At 46.5% G+C, this 21850-nt stretch overlaps 1 protein-coding gene across 2 annotated transcripts in view; it reads left to right on the top strand.

The window, feature by feature from the left end:
* Positions 1–15598, top strand: part of LOC118377105 (serine/threonine-protein kinase PAK 5-like) — a 129390-nt gene extending 113792 nt beyond the window's left edge. For both annotated transcript variants that reach the window (XM_052523955.1, XM_052523956.1), the window contains 8 exons: positions 1852–2061; positions 2257–2398; positions 2566–2720; positions 9195–9328; positions 12568–12694; positions 13402–13527; positions 13606–13740; positions 13856–15598. In XM_052523955.1, coding sequence (XP_052379915.1) covers positions 1852–2061; positions 2257–2398; positions 2566–2720; positions 9195–9328; positions 12568–12694; positions 13402–13527; positions 13606–13740; positions 13856–14011 — 1185 coding nt within the window. In that variant the 3' untranslated portion in view covers positions 14012–15598. The remainder of the gene's footprint in view (positions 1–1851; positions 2062–2256; positions 2399–2565; positions 2721–9194; positions 9329–12567; positions 12695–13401; positions 13528–13605; positions 13741–13855) is intronic.
* Positions 15599–21850: the final 6252 nt, after the last annotated feature.

Here is a 21850-nt window from a genome sequence, read left to right as displayed (position 1 = left end):
TGTGTGTGTGTGTGTGGCTGGAGGAGTGTGTGTGTGTAGGTGGAGGGGATGAGTGCGTAGGTGGAGGAGTGTGTGTGTGTGTGTGTGTGTGTGTGTGTGTGTGTGTGTGTGTGTGTGTGTGTGTGTGTGTGTGTGTGTGTGTGTGTGTGTGTGTGTGGCTGGAGGAGTGTGTGTGTGTAGGTGGAGGATGAGTGCATAGGTGGAGGAGTGTGTGTGTGTAGGTGGAGGATGAGTGCATAGGTGGAGGAGTGTGTGTGTGTGGCTGGAGGAGTGTGTGTGTGTGAGAGAGAGATTCTACATTTCAAGGTTTCCCTCCTTCCTGCCCCGCCTCTTCCTTGTTGTCAGGTTTTCATTAGGAGACTACTCATGTCTTGTCGGAGTGTGTTTTCAGGGGGAGTGTGTGTTCGTGGGGGAGTGTGTGTTCGGGGAGGGGAGTGTGTGTGTGTTCAGAGGGGAGTGTGTGTGTGTTCATGAGGAGTGTATGTGTGTTCGGGGGAGTATATGTTGGTGGGGAGTGTGTGTTCGAGGGGAGTGTGTGTGTTTGTGGGGGAGAGTGTGATGGGGGGTGTGTGTTCGTGGGGGTGTGTGTGTGTTCGTGGGGAGTGTGTGTGTTCGTGGGGAGTGTGTGTGTTCGTGGGAGAGTGTGTGTGTGTTTGTGGGAGAGTGTGTGATGGGGGAGTGTGTGATCGGGGGGAACGTGTGTTCAGGGGGGGACGTGTGTTTAGGGTGGGAACGTGTGTATTCGGGGGGAGTGTGTATTCGGGGGGAGTGTGTATTCGGGGAGTGTGTATTGGGGAGTGTGTATTCGGGGGGAGTGTGTATTCGGGGGGAGTGTGTATTCGGGGAGTGTGTATTCGGGGGAGTGTGTATTCGGGGGAGTGTGTATTCGGGGAGTGTGTATTCGGGGGAGTGTGTATTCGGGGAGTGTGTATTTGGGGGAGTGTGTATTCGGGGAGTGTGTATTCGGGGAGTGTGTGTATTCGGTGGGGAGTGTGTATTCGGGGGAGTGTGTATTCGGGGGGAGTGTGTATTCGGGGGGAGTGTGTATTCGGGGGGGAGTGTGTATTCGGGGGGAGTGTGTATTCGGGGGGGTGTATTCGGGGGAGTGTGTATTCGGGGGAGTGTGTATTCGGGGGGAGTGTGTATTCGGGGGGAGTGTGTATTCGGGGAGTGTGTATTCGGGGAGTGTGTATTCGGGGGAGTGTGTATTCGGGGAGTGTGTATTCGGGGGGAGTGTGTATTCGGGGGGAGTGTGTATTCGGGGGGGAGTGTGTATTCGGGGGGGAGTGTGTATTCGGGGGGAGTGTGTATTCGGGGGAGTGTGTATTCGGGGGGAGTGGTGGAGGTAATTTAATTGACTCTGACAGTCAGAGCATCATCTCCTCAGTGCTGGAGGCAGCTTGTCTTCACTAGATAGATTATTAGTCTAGCTGTTATATATCTCAGCCCTGTACTTCCAGGGACAGTTCATAGCTATAATTCAGTCTACTTTAAAACACCTGCTTTTCTGAGCAATGTTTCTAAATATTATGACGTGTAAACAGCTTAATCAGCGTTCCAGTGGTGTATTTGATCTGCACATGTACCAGCACCAGGTAGCTTCCCTCTTATCCATGAGAGAAGTGAGTTCAGAAAAACTTAAAGTATGCACCTTGTAAATAGTTTTCACATACACACTTTATATGTCCAAACTTATATGTCAAAACAAATCACAGTTTTGAGCCGGCTGTCATCTTATGAGCTTATTAGAGTATTATTGTAATATTAGCTTATCTAGCTTAAATAGCTTATGTTTTCAGGGTATTAGCTGTCTTTCGAACACGGTCTCTGTCTGTCTTCCATCTCTCGCAGGGTGATTACGACCGGCAGTCACGAGACGGGAGTCCCCAGGTCCCAGGGTCTGACACGTACCCCCGCGGGCCCCTCAAACTACCTCAGAGTCACAACAAGCCCTCTGGCTATCCCCCCGGACACCTCCAGTACCCCCCTGTGTTCCACCACTACAAACCCTCCCCCTACCACCACCCACCCTCACAGCCCAGCCCGCCATACACCCCACAGGTGGGTCTACCGTGTGCATACGTTTCTGTGCATGCGTATGTGTGTCCTAAAATAGGATTATATCTTGTTTATGACCTAAAAATATTATGATCTACAATTACGTATGACTCTCAGAGAAACATGTGTAACTGCAAAGATCACCACCGACAGTGCAGTAGAGTCATCAACTGGATCTCTCCTCCCTCCCTCCTACAGGGGGCATATTCCCAGCCATCGTCCCTCTACATTCCCCTGGGGGCCTACCCCCCTCCTTCCTGGGGCTCCAGTTCAGACGCCCAGCCCTCCAGGGTCTCCCACGAACAGTTCAGGGCCGCCCTGCAGCTCGTCGTCAACCCAGGTAATCACAGAAAAGCCTAAGAAAGAAACACAAGTACAACCCAAATCAGTTAAAATATACAGTAAGTTCTTCTGCTAGTTTGTAGATAATGAACAGAAGCTTCACATATATCTTTCTGTGGGCAGCAAACATTGATCAGCCTCTGATCTGTCCATCTTTGACCCCAGGTGACCCCAGGGAGTACTTGGACAGTTTCATTAAGATTGGCGAGGGCTCGACGGGCATCGTGTGCATCGCCAGCGAGAAGCACAGTGGCAAGCAGGTGGCCGTCAAGAAGATGGACTTGAGGAAACAGCAGAGGAGAGAACTGCTCTTCAACGAGGTGAGACGTCAAGGGTTAGGGGGTCATGGGTTTGCCTCCTTGGAGACCAAACCATTTTGGTACTGTATTTTTTTAAACTTTAATAGACTGAAAGATTTAGGTAAGATAGTGTAAACCTATACGTTTAATTTGTCAACGTTTCAATTAGACGTGCAAGAGTAAAACTATAAAGCTAGTTTTTAGCCCCCAGATTAGACTACCTCACAGAGAGGCTTTTCTGGACCTCAGATGTGTTGATCAGAGCAGTGTGTTAGTGAAGCTGATTTAGATGTTGCCAAGGCAACAAGCTGACATTATTTTGGGTTTGGAAAGAAGTGTGGCAAGCCTTTTAGCTCTACTCTACTGTACCATTGCTGCCTGCTATGTAGCAACACTGTGGAGCTGTTACTACTCAGTAGTCAGACACAGTATTTTTGTTATGAAGCCAGTGAGGGAAGACTTTGTTTGAATGAAGTGGGTTGAATGACTTCCAGTATGTTAACAAGGTGTTGACATCGAACCAAAACATTAAGTATCTTGTCCTTACACATTTACGCACCCACATCAATGATTAGTAATAGTGTGTGTGTGTGTGTGTATTTTCCCACATCAATGATTAGTATTAGTGTGTGTGTGTGTATTTTCCCACATCAATGATTAGTAATAGTGTGTGTGTGTGTGTGTATTTTCCCACATCAATGATTAGTAATAGTGTGTGTGTGTGTGTATTTTCCCACATCAATGATTAGTAATAGTGTGTGTGTGTGTATTTTCCCACATCAATGATTAGTAATAGTGTGTGTGTGTGTGTATTTCCCCACATCAATGATTAGTAATAGTGTGTGTGTGTGTGTGTGTATTTTCCCACCTCAATGATTAGTAATAGTGTGTGTGTGTGTATTTTCCCACCTCAATGATTAGTAATAGTGTGTGTGTGTGTATTTTCCCACATCAATGATTAGTAATAGTGTGTGTGTGTGTATTTTCCCACATCAATGATTAGTAATAGTGTGTGTGTATTTTGAAGCTTGATGTTATCTTTTTAGCACCCCTATCTAATAATCCCTTTTCATTAAGCTTCTAAAAAGATTGCAGAGCCATTTATTTATTTCATTTGTGACATAGGCTACCTGCTATTCTATAAAATAACTCTTCAATCAATTCCATCATTCATATACTGCAGACATTGACATTTAAATTCAACCTAGATTTGATGTTAGGAGTCAAATTGAACCAATAAAAAATACATGTACATGTTTAAGTAAAGAATATGCTTACAAATACCCCCAAATAAGATGCCATTATTTACAGTACTATCCTCATTTATTAAATATAATAATATATAATAAAAAAACATTTACATTTACATTTATTCAAATGTAATCTTCTAATTTTTTGGAGTAGCTTATTGCAAAAATAACAACTTTGATCTGTGTCCAATACTTATGGAGGGCACTGTGGCCTACATCAGGAGAATCCTTTTGCTTGCCAGCTTCATCAGTGGCCAGTTACCAACCCATCAATAGATGGGAAGATAACTTGGTAAAAAAGAACATGAAGGCAAACTGGGCTTCTGTTAGCTAGTTAGCTTAGCAGTGTTAGCCCAGTCCCTAGCTTTCTTCAATTTCCTTCTAACATGCATGGCTGTATTTTCATTAACTTTGTCAATGCCTATTGTTTCCAAAAATTCTACACGTTATTTCTTAACACTGTAATATAATTTTAACGGCGTTCGTCAGTTGAAGGAGAAGCGGACCAAAATGCAGCGTGGTGGTTACTCATGTTCTTTAATGAAGAATCGACGATACATGAAATAACTATAATATACAAAAAACAACAAACGAAACGCGAAACCTATTACAGCCTATCTGGTGAACACTAACACAGAGACAGGAACAATCACCCACGAAAACACTCACAGAATATGGCTGCCTAAATATGGTTCCCAATCAGAGACAACGAGAATCACCTGACTCTGATTGAGAACCGCCTCAGGGCCTCAGGCAGCCATAGACGACGTCGACGCCACATAAAACCCCAAGACAAAAAACACACCACAATAACCCATGTCACACCCTGGCTTGACCAAATATATAAAGAAAACACAAAATACTAAGACCAAGGCGTGACAGAACCCCCTCCCTAAGGTGCGGACTCCCGGATGCACCTCAAAACCATAGGGAGGGTCCGGGTGGGCGTCTGTCCATGGTGGCGGCTCCGGCTCGGGACGTGGACCCCACTCCATAAATGTCTTAGTTCCTCCCCTTTGCGTCCTGGGATAGTCCACCCTCGCCGCCGACCATGGCCTAGTAGTCCTCACCCAGAACCCCACTGGACTGAGGGGCAGCTCGTGACTGAGGGGCAGCTCGTGACTGAGGGGCAGCTCGTGACTGAGGGGCAGCTCGTGACTGAGGGGCAGCTCGGGACTGAGGGGCAGCTCGGGACTGAGGGGCAGCTCGGAACTGAGGGGTAGCTCGGGACTGAGGGGAAGCTCGGGACTGAGGGGCAGCTCAGCACTGAGGGAAAGCCCAGCACTGAGAGAAAGCTCAGCACTGAGAGGAAGCTCAGCACTGAGAGGAAGCTCAGGCAGGTAGTTGGCTCCGGAAGATCCTGGCTGGCTGGCGGATCTGGAAGAGTCTGGTTGACTGGCAGATCTGGAAGAGTCTGGTTACATTTACATTTACATTTAAGTCATTTAGCAGACGCTCTTATCCAGAGCGACTTACAAATTGGTGCATACACCTTATGACAACCAGTGGAACAGCCACTTGCATCTAAATCTTGTTGGGGGTGAGAAGGGGGGTGAGAAGGATTACTTACCCTTACTTACCCTATCCTAGGTATTCCTTGAAGAGGTGGGGTTTCAGGTGTCTCCGGAAGGTGGTGATTGACTCCGCTGTCCTGGCGTCGTGAGGGAGTTTGTTCCACCATTGGGGGGCCAGAGCAGCGAACAGTTTTGACTGGGCTGAGCGGGAACTGTACTTCCTCAGTGGTAGGGAGGCGAGCAGGCCAGAGGTGGATGAACGCAGTGCCCTTGTTTGGGTGTAGGGCCTGATCAGAGCCTGGAGGTACTGAGGTGCCGTTCCCCTCACAGCTCCGTGGCGAGCACCATGGTCTTGTAGCGGATGCGAGCTTCAACTGGAAGCCAGTGGAGAGAGCGGAGGAGCGGGGTGACGTGAGAGAACTTGGGAAGGTTGAACACCAGACGGGCTGCGGCGTTCTGGATGAGTTGTAGGGGTTTAATGGCACAGGCAGGGAGCTGGAAGATCATGGCTCTGGAAGATCATGGCTGACTGGCGGATCGAGCTGCTCTGGCTGCTCCATACAGACTGGCAGCTCTGGCTGCTCCATGCAGACTGGCAGCTCTGGCTGCTCCATGCAGACTGGCAGCTCTGGCTGCTCCATGCAGACTGGCAGCTCTGGCTGCTCCATGCAGATTGGCAGCTCTGGCTGCTCCATGCAGATTGGCAGCTCTTGCTGCTCCATGCAGACTGGCAGCTCTGGCTGCTCCATTCCGACTGACAGCTCTGGCTGCTCCATGCCGACTGACAGCTCTGGCGGCTCCATGCAGACTGGCAGCTCTGGCTGCTCCATGCAGACTGACAGCTCTGGCTGCTCCATGCAGACTGGCAGCTCTGGCTGCTCCATGCAGTCTGACAGCTCAGGCTGCTCCATGCAGACTGGCAGCTCTGGCTGCTCCATCCAGACTGGCAGTTCTGGCTGCTCCATGCAGATTGGCAGCTCTGGCTGCTCCATGCAGATTGGCAGCTCTGGCTGCTCCATGCAGACTGGCAGCTCTGGCTGCTCCATGCAGACTGGCAGCTCTGGCTGCTCCATGCCGACTGACAGCTCTGGCTGCTCCATGCCGACTGACAGCTCTGGCTGCTCCATGCAGACTGGCAGCTCTGGCTGCTCCATGCAGACTGACAGCTCAGGCTGCTCCATGCAGACTGACAGCTCAGGCTGCTCCATGCAGGCTGACAGCTCTGGCTGCTCCATGCAGACTGGCAGCTCTGGCTGCTCCATGCAGTCTGACAGCTCAGGCTGCTCCATGCAGACTGGCATCTCTGGCTGCTCCATGCAGACTGGCAGCTCTGGCTGCTCTGAACAGGCAGGAGGCTCCGGCAGCGCTGTAGAGGAGGAAGGCTCTGGAAGCGCTGTAGAGGAGGAAGGCTCTGGAAGCGCTGAACAGGCGGGAGACTCCAGCAGCGCTGTAGAGGAGGAAGGTTCTGGCTGCACTAAACAGGCGGGAGACCCCGGCAGCGTAGGAGAGGAGAAAGGCTCCGACAGCGCTGAACAGGCGGGAGACTCCAGCAGCGCTGTAGAGGAGGAAGGCTCTGGAAGCGCTGAACAGGCGGGAGACTCCGGCAGCGCTGGAGAGGCGAGGCGCACTGTAGGCCTGATGCGTGGTGCTGGCACAGGTGGAACTGGATAGAGAACACGCACAGGAAGCCTGGTGCGGGGAGCTTCGACCGGAGGACTGGTGTGTGGAGGTGGCACTGGATAGACCGGACCATGCAGGCGCACTGGAGCTCTTGAGCACCAAGCCTGCCCAACCTTACCTGGCTCGATGCCCACTCTAGCCCGGCCAATACGAAGAGCTGGTATGTACCGCACCGGGCTATGCACCCGCACTGGAGACACTGTGCGCTCCATAGCATAACACGGTGCCTGCCCGGTCTCTCTAGCCCCCCGGTAAGCACAGGGAGTTTGCGCAGGTCTCCTACCTGGCATAGCCATACTCCCTGTAAGCCCCCCCCAATAATTTTTTGGGGCTGACTCTCAGGCTTCCATCCGCGTCGTCGTGCTGCCTCTTCATACCAGCGCCTCTCCGCTTTCGTCGCCTCCAGTTCTTCTTTGGGGCGTCGATATTCACCAGGCTGTGCCCAGGGTCCTTTTCCGTCCAATATCTCCTCCCAAGTCCAGAAGTCCTTTGATCGCTGCTCCTCACGATTAACAGGGGGAGTTGGCTCAGGTCTGAACCCTGACTCTGCCACACTCTCCCTGAGCCCCCCCCCAATACATTTTTGGGGCTGACTTTCGGGTTTCTTTCTGCGCCGCTGTGTTTTTCTCTTCGACTCCATTCTCCTATAGCCCTCTTCGCACTGCTCCAGCGAATCCCAGGCGGGCTCCGGTACTCTCTCTGGGTCGACCGCCCACCTGTCTATTTCCTCCCAAGTCGTATACTCTATACTCCTGCTGTCCATAACGTCCTCCCATGTCCATTCCTCCTTTCGCTGCTCCTGCTGTCGCTGCCTGTTACCACGCTGCTTGGTCTGGGTGTGGTGGGTGATTCTGTAACGGCGTTCTTCTATCTCCTCCTCTGACGAAGAGGTAGAACAAGGATCGGACCAAAATGCAGCGTGGTGGTTACTCATGTTCTTTAATGAAGAATCGACGATACATGAAATAACTATAATATACAAAAAACAACAAACGAAACACGAAACCTATTTCAGCTTATCTGGTGAACCCTAACACAGAGACAGGAACAATCACCCACAAAAACACTCACAGAATATGGCTGCCTAAATATGGTTCCCAATCAGAGACAACGAGAATCACCTGACTCTGATTGAGAACCGCCTCAGGCAGCCATAGACAACGTCGACGCCCCACAAAACCCCAAGACAAAAAACACACCACAATAACCCATGTCACACCCTGGCCTGACCAAATATATAAAGAAAACACAAAATACTAAGACGTGACAATAATGTCACCTTCTGATAGTTAGGTTTTCATCCTACATTTGTAGCTATGCTAGCTAGTTACTTTAGCTAAACATCTGTATGGAGGAATGAAACTTGCCTTTTTAACTGTAAAGTATTGATGTGATGTAGACATAAAGAATAGACTTACCTTCAAGTAGATGTTTTTAGTTTTCTTCTAGGACATCAGGCAAGCAATCTACACCAGTGTGAAACTAGCAGGTTTGAGCAAGCTTATCAGAGCTGCTCCTAGGTAAAATGGCAGACCACTTGCGACGCGATTCGAGCTAGAATTCCTATCTACTTGAGGATGACATCTTCACTGGTATGGACACCATTAATCGTCCAAACTGTTTTTGTATTTGAATGTTGTATGTGTCACTGTTCTACTCAGGCCCAGTTTCATTGCATGATTCATAATCATGTCCACTCAGTAAAAAGATCTGCCAATCACACTCTATTCTGGAGGGTTGGTGGCTGACATTTTCAATTGATTGGCCACACCTGTTGTTGATTGTTTGGTACTCAGGTAGGGGGAGGCTGTGTTGAGCAGGTAGCCATGCTGTCTCTTTCCTTTAAAGTGTTTTTATTGCATTTTAAAACCTTTTAATATTGTCTACTTTTAGCATACTTTTTACCCCTGTTAAAAAATATATAATTATTTACCTCTTAAATAAATATTGTTACTTTTTGGGAAACTTCTGGTGCACAGCTAGATCTGTTTTGTCACCGTTGATATATTGGCTGCCTATGATGTAACCTGTGTTTGTTGTGTTGTTTTTAGGTGGTGATCATGAGGGACTATCACCATGAGAACGTGGTTGACATGTACAACAGCTACCTGGTCGGAGACGAGCTCTGGGTCGTTATGGAGTTCCTGGAGGGCGGGGCCCTGACGGACATTGTCACTCACACGAGGTAATGCATTAGCGAACATGAGTCTTCAATTCACTGTCTAAAAAAAATGCATTTGAATTGTTGTCCCACTAGTTAATCTCGGGAAGTGAATAACCAAAGCAGATCCACAACAATCCCCATCAGTTCTGGTTTCATGGGTTTTAATTATTCATCTCAAACTTTTATCTCTCTCCTCGGTTGTCTTCTTCTCCACACCTCGTCGTTTCGATTAGCCCACGGTGTGTCCTTGGTCTTTTAATTATAGGCATTTGTGTGGCGTGACAGGGCGTGTTTCAGGGCGTGTTTCAGGGCGTGTTTCAGGGCGTGTTTCAGGGCGTGTGTCAGGGCGTGTGTCAGGGCGTGTTTCAGGGCGTGTCAACATTGTGTGGTGTGTGTCAGGGCGTGTGTCAGGGCGTGTTTCAGGACGTGTCAACATTGTGTGGTGTGTGTCAGGGCGTGTGTCAGGGCGTGTTTTAGGGCGTGTCAACATTGTGTGGAGTGTTTCAGGGCGTGTTTCAGGGCGTATCAACATTGTGTGGAGTGTTTCAGGGCGTGTTTCAGGGCGTATCAACATTGTGTGGAGTGTTTCAGGGCGTGTTTTAGGGCGTGTCAACATTGTGTGGAGTGTTTCAGGGAGTGTGTCAGGGCGTGTTTTAGGGCGTGTGTCAACGTTGTGTGGTGTGTGTCAGGGCGTTGTGTCAGGGCATGTTTTAGGGTGTGTCAACATTGTGTGGAGTGTTTCAGGGCGTGTGTCAACATTGTGTGGAGTGTTTCAGGGCATGTGTCAGGGCGTGTGTCAGGGCGTGTGTCAGTATTGTGTGGAGTGTTTCAGGGCGTGTGTCAGGGCGTGTGTCAGTATTGTGTGGAGTGTTTCAGGGCGTGTGTCAATATTGTGTGGAGTGTTTCAGGGCGTGTGTCAGGGCATGTTTCAGGGCGTGTCAACATTGTGTGGAGTGTTTCAGGGCGTGTGTCAACATTGTGTGGAGTGTTTCAGGGCGTGTGTCAACATTGTGTGGAGTGTTTCAGGGCGTGTGTCAGTATTGTGTGGAGTGTTTCAGGGCGTGTGTCAGGGCATGTTTCAGGGCGTGTCAACATTGTGTGGAGTGTTTCAGGGCGTGTGTCAGGGCATGTTTCAGGGCGTGTCAACATTGTGTGGAGTGTTTCAGGGCGTGTGTCAACATTGTGTGGAGTGTTTCAGGGCGTGTGTCAGGGCGTGTGTCAGTATTGTGTGGAGTGTTTCAGGGCGTGTGTCAGGGCGTGTGTCAGTATTGTGTGGCGCCGTGACGGGTGATATTAACACGGTTGCGTCAGTGGCGTCCCTGTCGGTGTGAAGTCATGAGATGTAGAGAAAAGTCCACACTTTTGCAATCAGAATATATACAAATCTAATTCAGTCGGCTCTTTTGTTGCCTAAATTACTGTTCAATGTGGCGAGCTGAATAGAACACGCAGGCACACACACACGCACACACACACACACACACACACACACACACACACACACACACACACACACACACACACACACACACACACACACACACACACACACACACCGCTCCCCCTTGGTGTCTGCCAACACACACAGTGTACCAGTTCCAGAGGCCTCTCTTTGTGTGTCATATTCATGTTCCACAGCCATTTCAATTAGCTGCAAATGTAAATTATCCTCAGGAGGCTGTATAGTGGCTGGCCTGTACTTTACCCAGACTCAGCTGATGAAACTACTGTGTGTGTGTGTGTGTGTGTGTGTGTGTGTGTGTGTGTGTGTGTGTGTGTGTGTGTGTGTGTGTGTGTGTGTGTGTGTGTGTGTGTGTGTGTGTGTGTGTGTGTGTGTGTGTGTGTGTGTGTGTGTATGATGCCCTTGGCATCTTTCACAGCCTCATTAAACAAAAAACTTTATTTTTTATTCTCTGTTTGAAATCATTTATTATCGTGGTAATCATTTGTTTTGGCCATGTGTGTGTGTGTGGGAAGCATTCAATCTCCTTTGTCTACACATCAACCTCCCATTCTCTAGATTGTTTTTCCATTCCCTGAAGCCTCATTTACCTATTGTAATTCTCAATGCATATATGTGTGACAATAAAACCTGGTGCGATCTACCATGGGAGGGGTGTCTTTGTGTGTGCGTTTGTGTTGAGAGTTGTTCCTTGTTGTAAGCAAATGGCAAGACAATTGATTCCTGTGGAGTGAGACAGGATAGTGAAGACAGTGCTGGAGGGGATGTGTGTGTGTGTGTGTGTGTGTGTGTGTGTGTGTGTGTGTGTGTGTGTGTGTGTGTGTGTGTGTGTGTGTGTGTGTGTGTGTGTGTGTGTGTGTGTGTGTGATGGGGGAGGTTCACACCAGCTGGAGCTTCATGTTAATGTTCTGTGGAGTTCAGCCAGATGAATAGTTTACCCCCCAGTCCATATGGGACCACACACACACAGAAAACACTACACAGTTATCGGCATGAATTTCATGCTCCTACGATGTTCCATTCTTCCTAGTATTATTAGCTTTTTCATAGGAACGTTGAGGAGAAACACAATTGCAATAGTGTGTGTGTGTGTTGTCTCCTACCACCATCCTAACCCGTGTGTGTGTGTTGTCTCCTACCGCCATCCTACCCCGTGTGTGTGTGTTGTCTCCTACCGCCATCCTACCCCGTGTGTGTGTGTCGTCTCCTACCGCCATCCTAACCCGTGTGTGTGTGTTGTCTCCTACCGCCATCCTACCCCGTGTGTGTGTGTCGTCTCCTACCGCCATCCTACCCCGTGTGTGTTGTCTCCTACCGCCATCCTACCCCGTGTGTGTGTGTGTCGTCTCCTACCACCACCCTAACCCGTGTGTGTGTGTCGTCTCCTACCACCATCCTAACCCGTGTGTGTGTGTGTGTGTGTGTGTGTGTGTGTGTGTGTGTGTGTGTGTGTGTGTGTGTGTGTGTGTGTGTGTGTGTGTGTGTGTGTGTGTGTGTGTGTGTGTGTCGTCTCCTACCGCCATCCTACCCCGTGTGTGTGTGTTGTCTCCTACCACCATCCTAACCCGTGTGTGTGTGTCGTCTCCTACCACCATCCTAACCCGTGTGTGTGTGTCGTCTCCTACCGCCATCCTACCCCGTGTGTGTGTGTCGTCTCCTACTACCATCCTAACCCGTGTGTGTCGTCTCCTACCGCCATCCTAACCCGTGTGTGTGTGTGTTGTCTCCTACCACCATCCTGACCCGTGTGTGTTGTCTCCTACCACCATCCTAACCCGTGTGTGTGTGTGTGTTTCAGGATGAATGAGGAGCAGATAGCCACAGTGTGTGTGTTGGTGTTGAGGGCTCTATCGTACCTCCACATACAGGGAGTCATCCACAGAGACATCAAGAGTGATTCTATCCTCCTGACCAGCGATGGACGGGTAAGACCACATGGATTCTGGACTAACTTATTTAATAATGTACAGAACTAACTGGCCTTGTATCATTGTAGGACTCCAAATGTTGGCTTCAGTGGTGGGTTGTGTCCACTACCTATTGTGATACAACTAAAGCCTAATAGTGTTACCATGACACCCAGTAACGGACATGATGTCAAATTGCATGAAAACACTGCCCTACACCCTCACACTGACCTCTGTGTTACAGTACATGGCTCGCTATTTCTGGGTTACTGCCAGTGATGCAGTACAGTACGATCTCCTCAAGTGCCTCTGACTGCAGGACTGGAGAGAGATGAGAGGAGAGGAGAAACAATTCATAATCAATTAGCACCCAGTACCTATTAATTAAAGCCTGCCTAATGCCTTTTAACGAGCTGCTGGAACGTGATGGATGGCTGGCTAATTAAGGGATAATAGAAGCAGGATTAGAGTGGCTTATATGAAACCTCTTCAACCCCAGTTTCCCTTATAATTATTACATGGACAGAAGTTAAATATTAGAACATTTAGAGACTAAAGTTAATATTCAAACCCAAAAATGTTTTCCGATAAAAAGGAAGCACACATCCAAAATGTAAAATCAATGAAGATAAAAATCTGTCATTTATATGTCCCCATGTACAAAAGTGTTCAGAGAATTCCCATAGATCACACAGATGATCAACCAAATATGTTCTTTCCCACAGATCAAGCTGTCAGACTTTGGCTTCTGTGCCCAAGTGTCCATAGAGGTGCCCAAGAGGAAGTCTCTGGTGGGCACTCCCTACTGGATGGCACCAGAGGTCATCTCACGGTTACCCTACGGCACAGAGGTAAGGACACACATTGACAAGTATCACATTCAAACGTTTATTGTTGTATATAATAATAGCATTCACACTGCCTGCTAGGTGGATATCTGGTCGTTGGGCATCATGGTGATAGAGATGATCGATGGGGAACCCCCGTACTTTAACGAACCCCCTCTACAGGCCATGAGGAGGATACGAGACAACCTGCCCCCACGGCTAAAGGAGTCACACAAGGTCAGCAGAGCTAATCTATTTCATGACTGAATTGGCACATTTACAGAAATGTGGATTCATGTCAGTTATCCCCTAAGTCAAATAATGAGTCATGTGTTCCCTCTCTCTCTGTCAGGTATCGTCGGTGCTGAGGGCTTTCCTGGGCCTGATGTTGGTTAGAGAGCCGTCTCAGCGAGCCACAGCCCAGGAGCTGCTCCAGCACCCCTTCCTCAAGCTGTCGGGTCCCCCATCCTGCATCGTCCCCCTAATGAGGCACTACCGCCACCGCTGACCTGACCTCCCGCCACCAGGGCGGTGCTCCACACCTTGCCAAACAAACACACACCTGACCTGAGAGACTACGCCACTAAAACAAATGCTCACACCTGTAACCGTGCAGTAGTTTAGCTTGATGAATTGTTTACAAAGAAAAGATTAAAGAAAAATGTGATATCCACTATTTTGAGAAACACGATATAAAGTTCAACACTGAAGTATAGGGAAATATACTGTAGGAGTCTCAGTCTTCTGTGGCCGACTTGCTGCCTGTCCTGGAGCCAAATGCAAAGAAGATTAGCCTCTTGGTTTGAACTCTTTGGATTCTCTAGGCTGTTAGACCAGTAGAGATTTGTAGGGTGGGTGGTCCAGGTGCAGTTTCCTCTCTTCTTGTCTGTAGGGTTATACTGTAGTAACCATTGACTAGAGCGTAGATGGTGTGAGGTGATTGGCTGAGACTGCCTGGCTGGCCGCCATGTTGAGGGACCCATGAGACATGCCAACCGCCCCAGATATGAGCAGTCGATCTCAGAACAATCAGGAAGCAGCGTTTGGTGATGTCATAGTGGGAGCGGTATGGGTGTGTCTTAGTCTGACTGGAAGACAGGCTGTTCTCCTATTGATGGAATTAAACATCGCACTCTTCACTTCTCTCGTCTCACACTAATAGTGAAAATGTATTTTAGAGACAGTTTTTCTGTACAGTTTTGATAATTTGCAGTATTTTATTGTGTTGTAACTATTGGGATATGGGCGGTATTACATATAAATCAGAGTTTCTGCGAAGATCTTTCTTACTGTTTATAATAATAATACATTTTTGATTAAGAATTTAAGAGATATCCCAAATAAACCAACTCTTAACTGTTACAAAAATAAACCTGAATATATTTATTATCCCACATTTGTAGAGAGAATCTCCATTGAGTTTGTAAAAACGCGTAATGCCAGAATGTTGTATGCTGTTTTAAAGTTTGTATTTATTTTTTTGAATTGAAGTTGTATTTTTTGGTAGTGTGGCCTTTCTTTTTGATTTACATTTATAAATATCAACAGCCAGACAGACAGTGGTATTGGTTATATCATACAAGCAATACCCCAAACGTATCTATCATCACCAATGTATTCATCTTTTGACAATGTAATTTAACACAAATCACACGTAGCACTGTTTGAGTGGATTGGCAGGAAGAGTTTATTTGAAACAGAGCCATTTTCTTTACCCATCATCACACTCCTATAAATTCAAAGGGCATACATACAAGACTCCTACAGCAATATCTGAGCTTCTCAGTCTGACACACACGGTGATAAAAGGTTTTATTTTCCACTCTCACACAACTTGGCTGTTATCTGTTTCTTATCTTACACACACACACACACACACACACACACACACACACACACACACACACACACACACACACACACACACACACACACACACACACACACACACACACACACACACACACACACACACACACGGACTGTGCCGCAATCTGATTCTCAGTTCTGATTGGACTAAAGAACAGTGTAACCCCATATCGTTTTTACCCATCACTCACTGTGATATGTAAATATAAACATGTGTGTGTTTGTGTGTGTGAGCTGGCTTATCCTTGACTACTATTGGGGGACTTGAATGGGTACTACTATCCATGGTGTTGCTTGTACAGTGATATTGCATGTTTGTTATCAGTGAAACTGGTTTTGATTAAAAAAGCTAATCAAAACACTGACAAGCGAAGCATGTTTCTCCACACTCTCACCTGTACAAACCCAGGGTCAATTTGAGGGCATTTAAACACACAATCAGACATTTACAGGGTGAATGAATTCAAATATACATTCCTGCATGTAGACCTATACAGTAGAATCAATAATAGTTCAATTCATTTCAAATAATTGCATATTTAATGCCCACAATTCACAATTCTAAAGGTTTATATTTGAAGTGAAATATGGATTTTGGTGTGTGAGTCTTGCCCTGCAGGCTTATTGCTTCCTGTGTAGCTGCATTGCTGTCCACTGTCCTGTGGTTCTGGATGTCAGATCTCAAGGTTCCCAATTCATCGCTGTCCATGTTGCTGAAATCTCCTATCGCCGCTAGTTGCTTGCTGTTTAGGCTACATCCCACTTTGTCCACACTACAGATGAACAAGAATTATGTTTTTTGTACATCCATGATAACACCAAACCATGGATTTTAAATTGAATATGACCCAAAACATTCTTCAGTGTTGGCCTAATAACATTTAGCGGGACACTTCAGAGGACTCTGGTGTAGCAACAATAGCCTTGCTTCTGTAGTTAAAACAACTAAAGCACATGTGTGAAACTCATTCCACAGAGAGAAAGGGGGATACCTAGTCAGTTGTACAACTGAATGCATTCAACTGAAATGTGTCTTCCACATTTAACCCAACCCCCCTGAATCAGAGAGTTGCGGGGCCTCCCATAATCGACATCCACGTCTTCGGCGCCCGGGGAACAGTGGGTTAACTGCCTTGCTCAGGCAGAACGACAGATTTTTACAGTGAGGGAAAAAAGCATTTGATCCCCTGCTGATTTTGTACATTTGCACACTGACAAAGAAATTATCCATCTATAATTTTAATGGTAGGTTTATTTGAACAGTGAGAGACAGAAGAACAACAAAAAAATACAGAAAAACGCATGTCAAAAATGTTATAAATTGATTTGCATTTTAATGAGGGAAATAAGTACTTGACCCCTCTGCAAAACATGACTTAGTACTTGGTGGAAAAACCCTTGTTGGCAATCACAGAGGTCAGACGTTTCTTGTAGCTGGCCACCAGGTTTGCACACATCTCAGGAGGGATTTTGTCCCACTCCTCTTTGCAGATCTTCTCCAAGTCATTAAGGTTTCGAGGTTGACGTTTGGCAACTCGAACCTTCAGATTTTCTATGGGATTAAGGTCTGGAAACTGGCTAGGCCACTCCAGGACCTTAATGTGCTTCTTCTTGAGCCACTCCTTTGTTGCCATGACTGTGTGTTTTGGGTCATTGTCATGCTGGAATACCTATCCACGACCCATTTTCAATGCCCTGGCTGAGGGAAGGAGGTTCTCACCCAAGATTTGACGGTACTTGGCCCCATCCATCGTCCCTTTGATGCGGTTAGGTTGTCCTGTCTCCTTAGCAGAAAAACACCCCAATGCATAATGTTTCCACCTCCTTATTTGACGGTGGGGATGATGTTCTTGGGGTCATAGGCAGCATTCCTCCTCCTCCAAACACGCCGAGTTGAGTTGATGCCAAAGAGCTCCATTTTGGTCTCATTGGACCACAACATTTTCACCCAGTTGTCCTCTGAATCATTCAGATGTTCATTGGCAAACTTCAGACGGGCATGTACAGTGGGGCAAAAATGTATTTAGTCAGCCACCAATTGTGCAAGTTCTCCCACTTAAAAAGATGAGAGAGGACTGTAATTTTCATCATAGGTACACTTCAACTATGACAGACAAAATGAGAAAAAAAAATCCAGAAAATTACATTTTAGGATTTTTAATGAATTTATTTGCAAATTATGGTGGAAAATAAGTATTTGGTCACCTACAGACAAGCAAGATTTCTGGCTCTCACAGACCTGTAACTTCTTTAAGAGGCTTCTCTGTCCTCCACTCGTTACCTGTATTAATGGCACCTGTTTGAACTTGTTATCAGTATAAAAGACACCTGTCCACAACCTCAAACAGTCACACTCCAAACTTCGGCCCCCTTGAACTTTGCGACCTTTTGCCACATTTCAGGCTTCAAACATAAAGATATAAAACTGTTTTTTTTTGAAGAATCAACAACAAGTGGGACACAATCATGAAGTGGAACGACATTTATTGGATATTTCAAACTTTTTTAACAAATCAAAAACTGAAAAATTGGGCGTGCAAAATTATTCAGCCCCCTTAAGTTAATACTTTGTAGCGCCACCTTTTGCTGCGATTACAGCTGTAAGTCGCTTGGGGTATGTCTCTATCAGTTTTGCACATCGAGAGACTGAAATTTCTTCCCATTCCTCCTTGCAAAACAGCTCGAGCTCAGTGAGGTTGGATGGAGAGCATTTGTGAACAGCAGTTTTCAGTTCTTTCCACAGATTCTCGATTGGATTCAGGTCTGGACTTTGACTTGGCCATTCTAACACCTGGATATGTTTATTTTTTAACCATTCCATTGTAGATTTTGCTTTATGTTTTGGATCATTGTCTTGTTGGAAGATACATCTCCGTCCCAGTCTCAGGTCTTTTGCAGACTCCATCAGGTTTTCTTTCAGAATGGTCCTGTATTTGGCTCCATCCATCTTCCCATCAATTTTAACCATCTTCCCTGTCCCTGCTGCTGAAAAGCAGGCCCAAACCATGATGCTGCCACCACCATGTTTGACAGTGGGCATGGTGTGTTCAGGGTGATGAGCTGTGTTGCTTTTACGCCAAACATAACGTATTGCATTGTTGCCAAAAAGTTCAATTTTGGTTTCATCTGACCAGAGCACCTTCTTCCACATGTTTGGTGTGTCTCCCAGGTGGCTTGTGGCAAACTTTAAACAACACTTTTTATGGATATCTTTAAGAAATGGCTTTCTTCTTGGCACTCTTCCATAAAGGCCAGATTTGTGCAATATACGACTGATTGTTGTCCTATGGACAGAGTCTCCCACCTCAGCTGTAGATCTCTGCAGTTCATCCAGAGTGATCATGGGCCTCTTGGCTGCATCTTTGATCAAATCAAATCAAATTTATTTATATAGCCCTTCGTACATCAGCTGATATCTCAAAGTGCTGTACAGAAACCCAGCCTAAAACCCCAAACAGCAAACAATGCAGGTGTAAAAGCACGGTGGCTAGGAAAAACTCCCTAGAAAGGCCAAAACCTAGGAAGAAACCTAGAGAGGAACCGGGCTATGTGGGGTGGCCAGTCCTCTTCTGGCTGTGCCGGGTAGAGATTATAACAGAACATGACCAAGATGTTCAAATGTTCATAAATGACCAGCATGGTCGAATAATAATAAGGCAGAACAGTTGAAACTGGAGCAGCAGCACAGTCAGGTGGACTGGGGACAGCAAGGAGCCAAGGAGCCATCATGTCAGGTAGTCCTGGGGCACGGTCCTAGGGCTCAGGTCCTCCGAGAGAGAGAGAGAAAGAAAGAGAGAATTAGAGAGAGCATATGTGGGGTGGCCAGTCCTCTTCTGGCTGTGCCGGGTGGAGATTATAACAGAACGTGGCCAAGATGTTCAAATGTTCATAAATGACCAGCATGGTTGAATAATAGTAAGGCAGAACAGTTGAAACTGGAGCAGCAGCATGGCCAGGTGGACTGGGGACAGCAAGGAGTCATCATGTCAGGTAGTCCTGGGACATGGTCCTAGGGCCCAGGCCAGTTGAAACTGGAGCAGCAGCATGGCCAGGTGGACTGGGGACAGCAAGGAGTCATCATGTCAGGTAGTCCTGGGGCATGGTCCTAGGGCTCAGGTCCTCCGAGAGAGAGAAAGAAAGAGAGAAGGAGAGAATTAGAGAACGCACACTTAGATTCACACAGGACACCGAATAGGACAGGAGAAGTACTCCAGATATAACAAACTGACCCTAGCCCCCCGACACATAAACTACTGCAGCTACTGATCAGTCTTCTCCTTGTATGAGCTGAAAGTTTAGAGGGACGGCCAGGTCTTGGTAGATTTGCAGTGGTCTGATACTCCTTCCATTTCAATATTATCGCTTGCACAGTGCTCCTTGGGATGTTTAAAGCTTGGGAAATCTTTTTGTATCCAAATCCGGCTTTAAACTTCTTCACAACAGTATCTCGGACCTGCCTGGTGTGTTCCTTGTTCTTCATGATGCTCTCTGCACTTTTAACGGACCTCTGAGACTATCACAGTGCAGGTGCATTTATACGGAGACTTGATTACACACAGGTGGACTGTATTTATCATCATTAGTCATTTAGGTCAACATTGGATTATTCAGAGATCCTCACTGAACTTCTGGAGAGAGTTTGCAGAACTGAAAGTAAAGGGGCTGAATAATTTGGCACGCCCAATTTTTCAGTTTTTGATTTGTTAAAAAAGTTTGAAATATCCAATAAATGTCATTCCACTTCATGATTGTGTCCCACTTGTTGTTGATTCTTCACAAAAAAATACAGTTTTATATCTTTATGTTTGAAGCCTGAAATGTGGCAAAAGGTCGCAAAGTTCAAGGGGGCCGAATACTTTCGCAAGGCACTGTATATACACATCACATGACTAGACGATATAGGAGGTCATAGCTTTTTCTCTCATACTTGCTCTGTTCCTGTGTGGAACTATAATAGGATATTCATTTGGTTTGACCCAGGATAATAAAACTCCTCTTTCACAGGAAGTCACCTTAACCACAGCTGTAAATAAACTAGCAGTGAACCAAACTAGGCCCACTGTGACTCTGGCCCTGATTGTACACCACCAGACCAACCAGATAACCACCCACGCTAATTCCCCCCTTCAACTGTCACCCATACAACAGTAGAAAGACAATGGATTCTGTATAGGCTTTGTTTGTTTCTCACTGCTAAAAAGGGTAGGCTTAACAGGTCATTAGGCCTTTCTCTCACATTAATCTTCTCTTTGTGCCAGACTGGGTTCAAATGCCTTCTGTTGAATTTTTCTGTATTTAAAATTATTGTTTGGATAACCTTATTTACTATTTGTTACTTATTGATTTTTATTTTATTATTTCACTCTTCATGCAAAGCGCACTGCAAAGAACACCAGAATAATAATTATTATTGTAATGTTTGTTTATGTGTCAATTAATCTCATATGGGATGGGTTGCCAGCTGCTGATTTGACACGAATATAACATTTCATTCATTCATAAAAATTTCATTCATTCAGTCTGTGCAAAGTGTCAAACCAAGGATAGATGTATGGGACTTCAGAGCAAAATGAACACCAGGTAAGGGCTCTGAGTTTGATGACTTGTGTCAGCGGTGACATGATTCATGATGATGTCTGTGGTGTTCAAACAAGGAGGTGTGGATGTCACAGATGCTCCATTTATTTTCAATTTTACTTACTCATATCGCGTTTCCTCTGAAGGCCCAGAGTCATACGTCGAGATTAATACCCCATCTTCGCCTCGATGACTGGGCCATGCCACGCCCGACAGGAGCATTGATCACCCCTAGCTCAGTCGCAGCTGTCAACCGCTCCCGTGGAAGACTCATGGTTGGGACTTCAATTAATATTATGAAAGTAACCCATCTCTTTCAGATTTTAAGTCCATTTAGTTTGACAATATTCCATGTTTTGTTTTCATGTTCTGTAACACAGGGCTACTGAAGCCTGAAAAACAGGCCACTGAAATATATTTTACAACAGGCATACTTATCCAACAATCAGAGAAAATTAAAGTTGGAGGGCCAGTATGAGGCACCCTTTCCCAATGCCCCAGGGCAGTGATTGGGGACATTGCCCTGTGTAGGTTGCTGTCTTTCAGATGGGACATTAAACGGGTGTCCTTACTCTCTGTGGTCACTAAAAGATCCCATGGCACTTATCGTAAGAGTAGGGGTGTTAACCCCAGTGTCCTGGCTAAATTCCCAAGCTATCCCTCATACCATCATGGTCACCTAATCATCCCCAGTTTACAATTGGCTCATTCATCCTCCCCTCTCTCTTGTAACTATTCCCCAGGTTGTTGCTGTAAATTAGAATGGGTTCTCAGTCAACTTACCTGGTAAAAGAATGGTAAAATAAAAAACACAAGTTGTCCAAAAGTATAGCTAACCAGTTTTATATGGGCATACACAAAACAACATGAAAAACAGACCTACGCAGGCATAGTTCTTTCT

This window comes from Oncorhynchus keta, chromosome 8 (genome assembly GCF_023373465.1).
Source record: "Oncorhynchus keta strain PuntledgeMale-10-30-2019 chromosome 8, Oket_V2, whole genome shotgun sequence".
NCBI classification, from domain to species: domain Eukaryota; kingdom Metazoa; phylum Chordata; class Actinopteri; order Salmoniformes; family Salmonidae; genus Oncorhynchus; species Oncorhynchus keta.
This window is presented reverse-complemented; position numbering and strand designations above follow the sequence as displayed.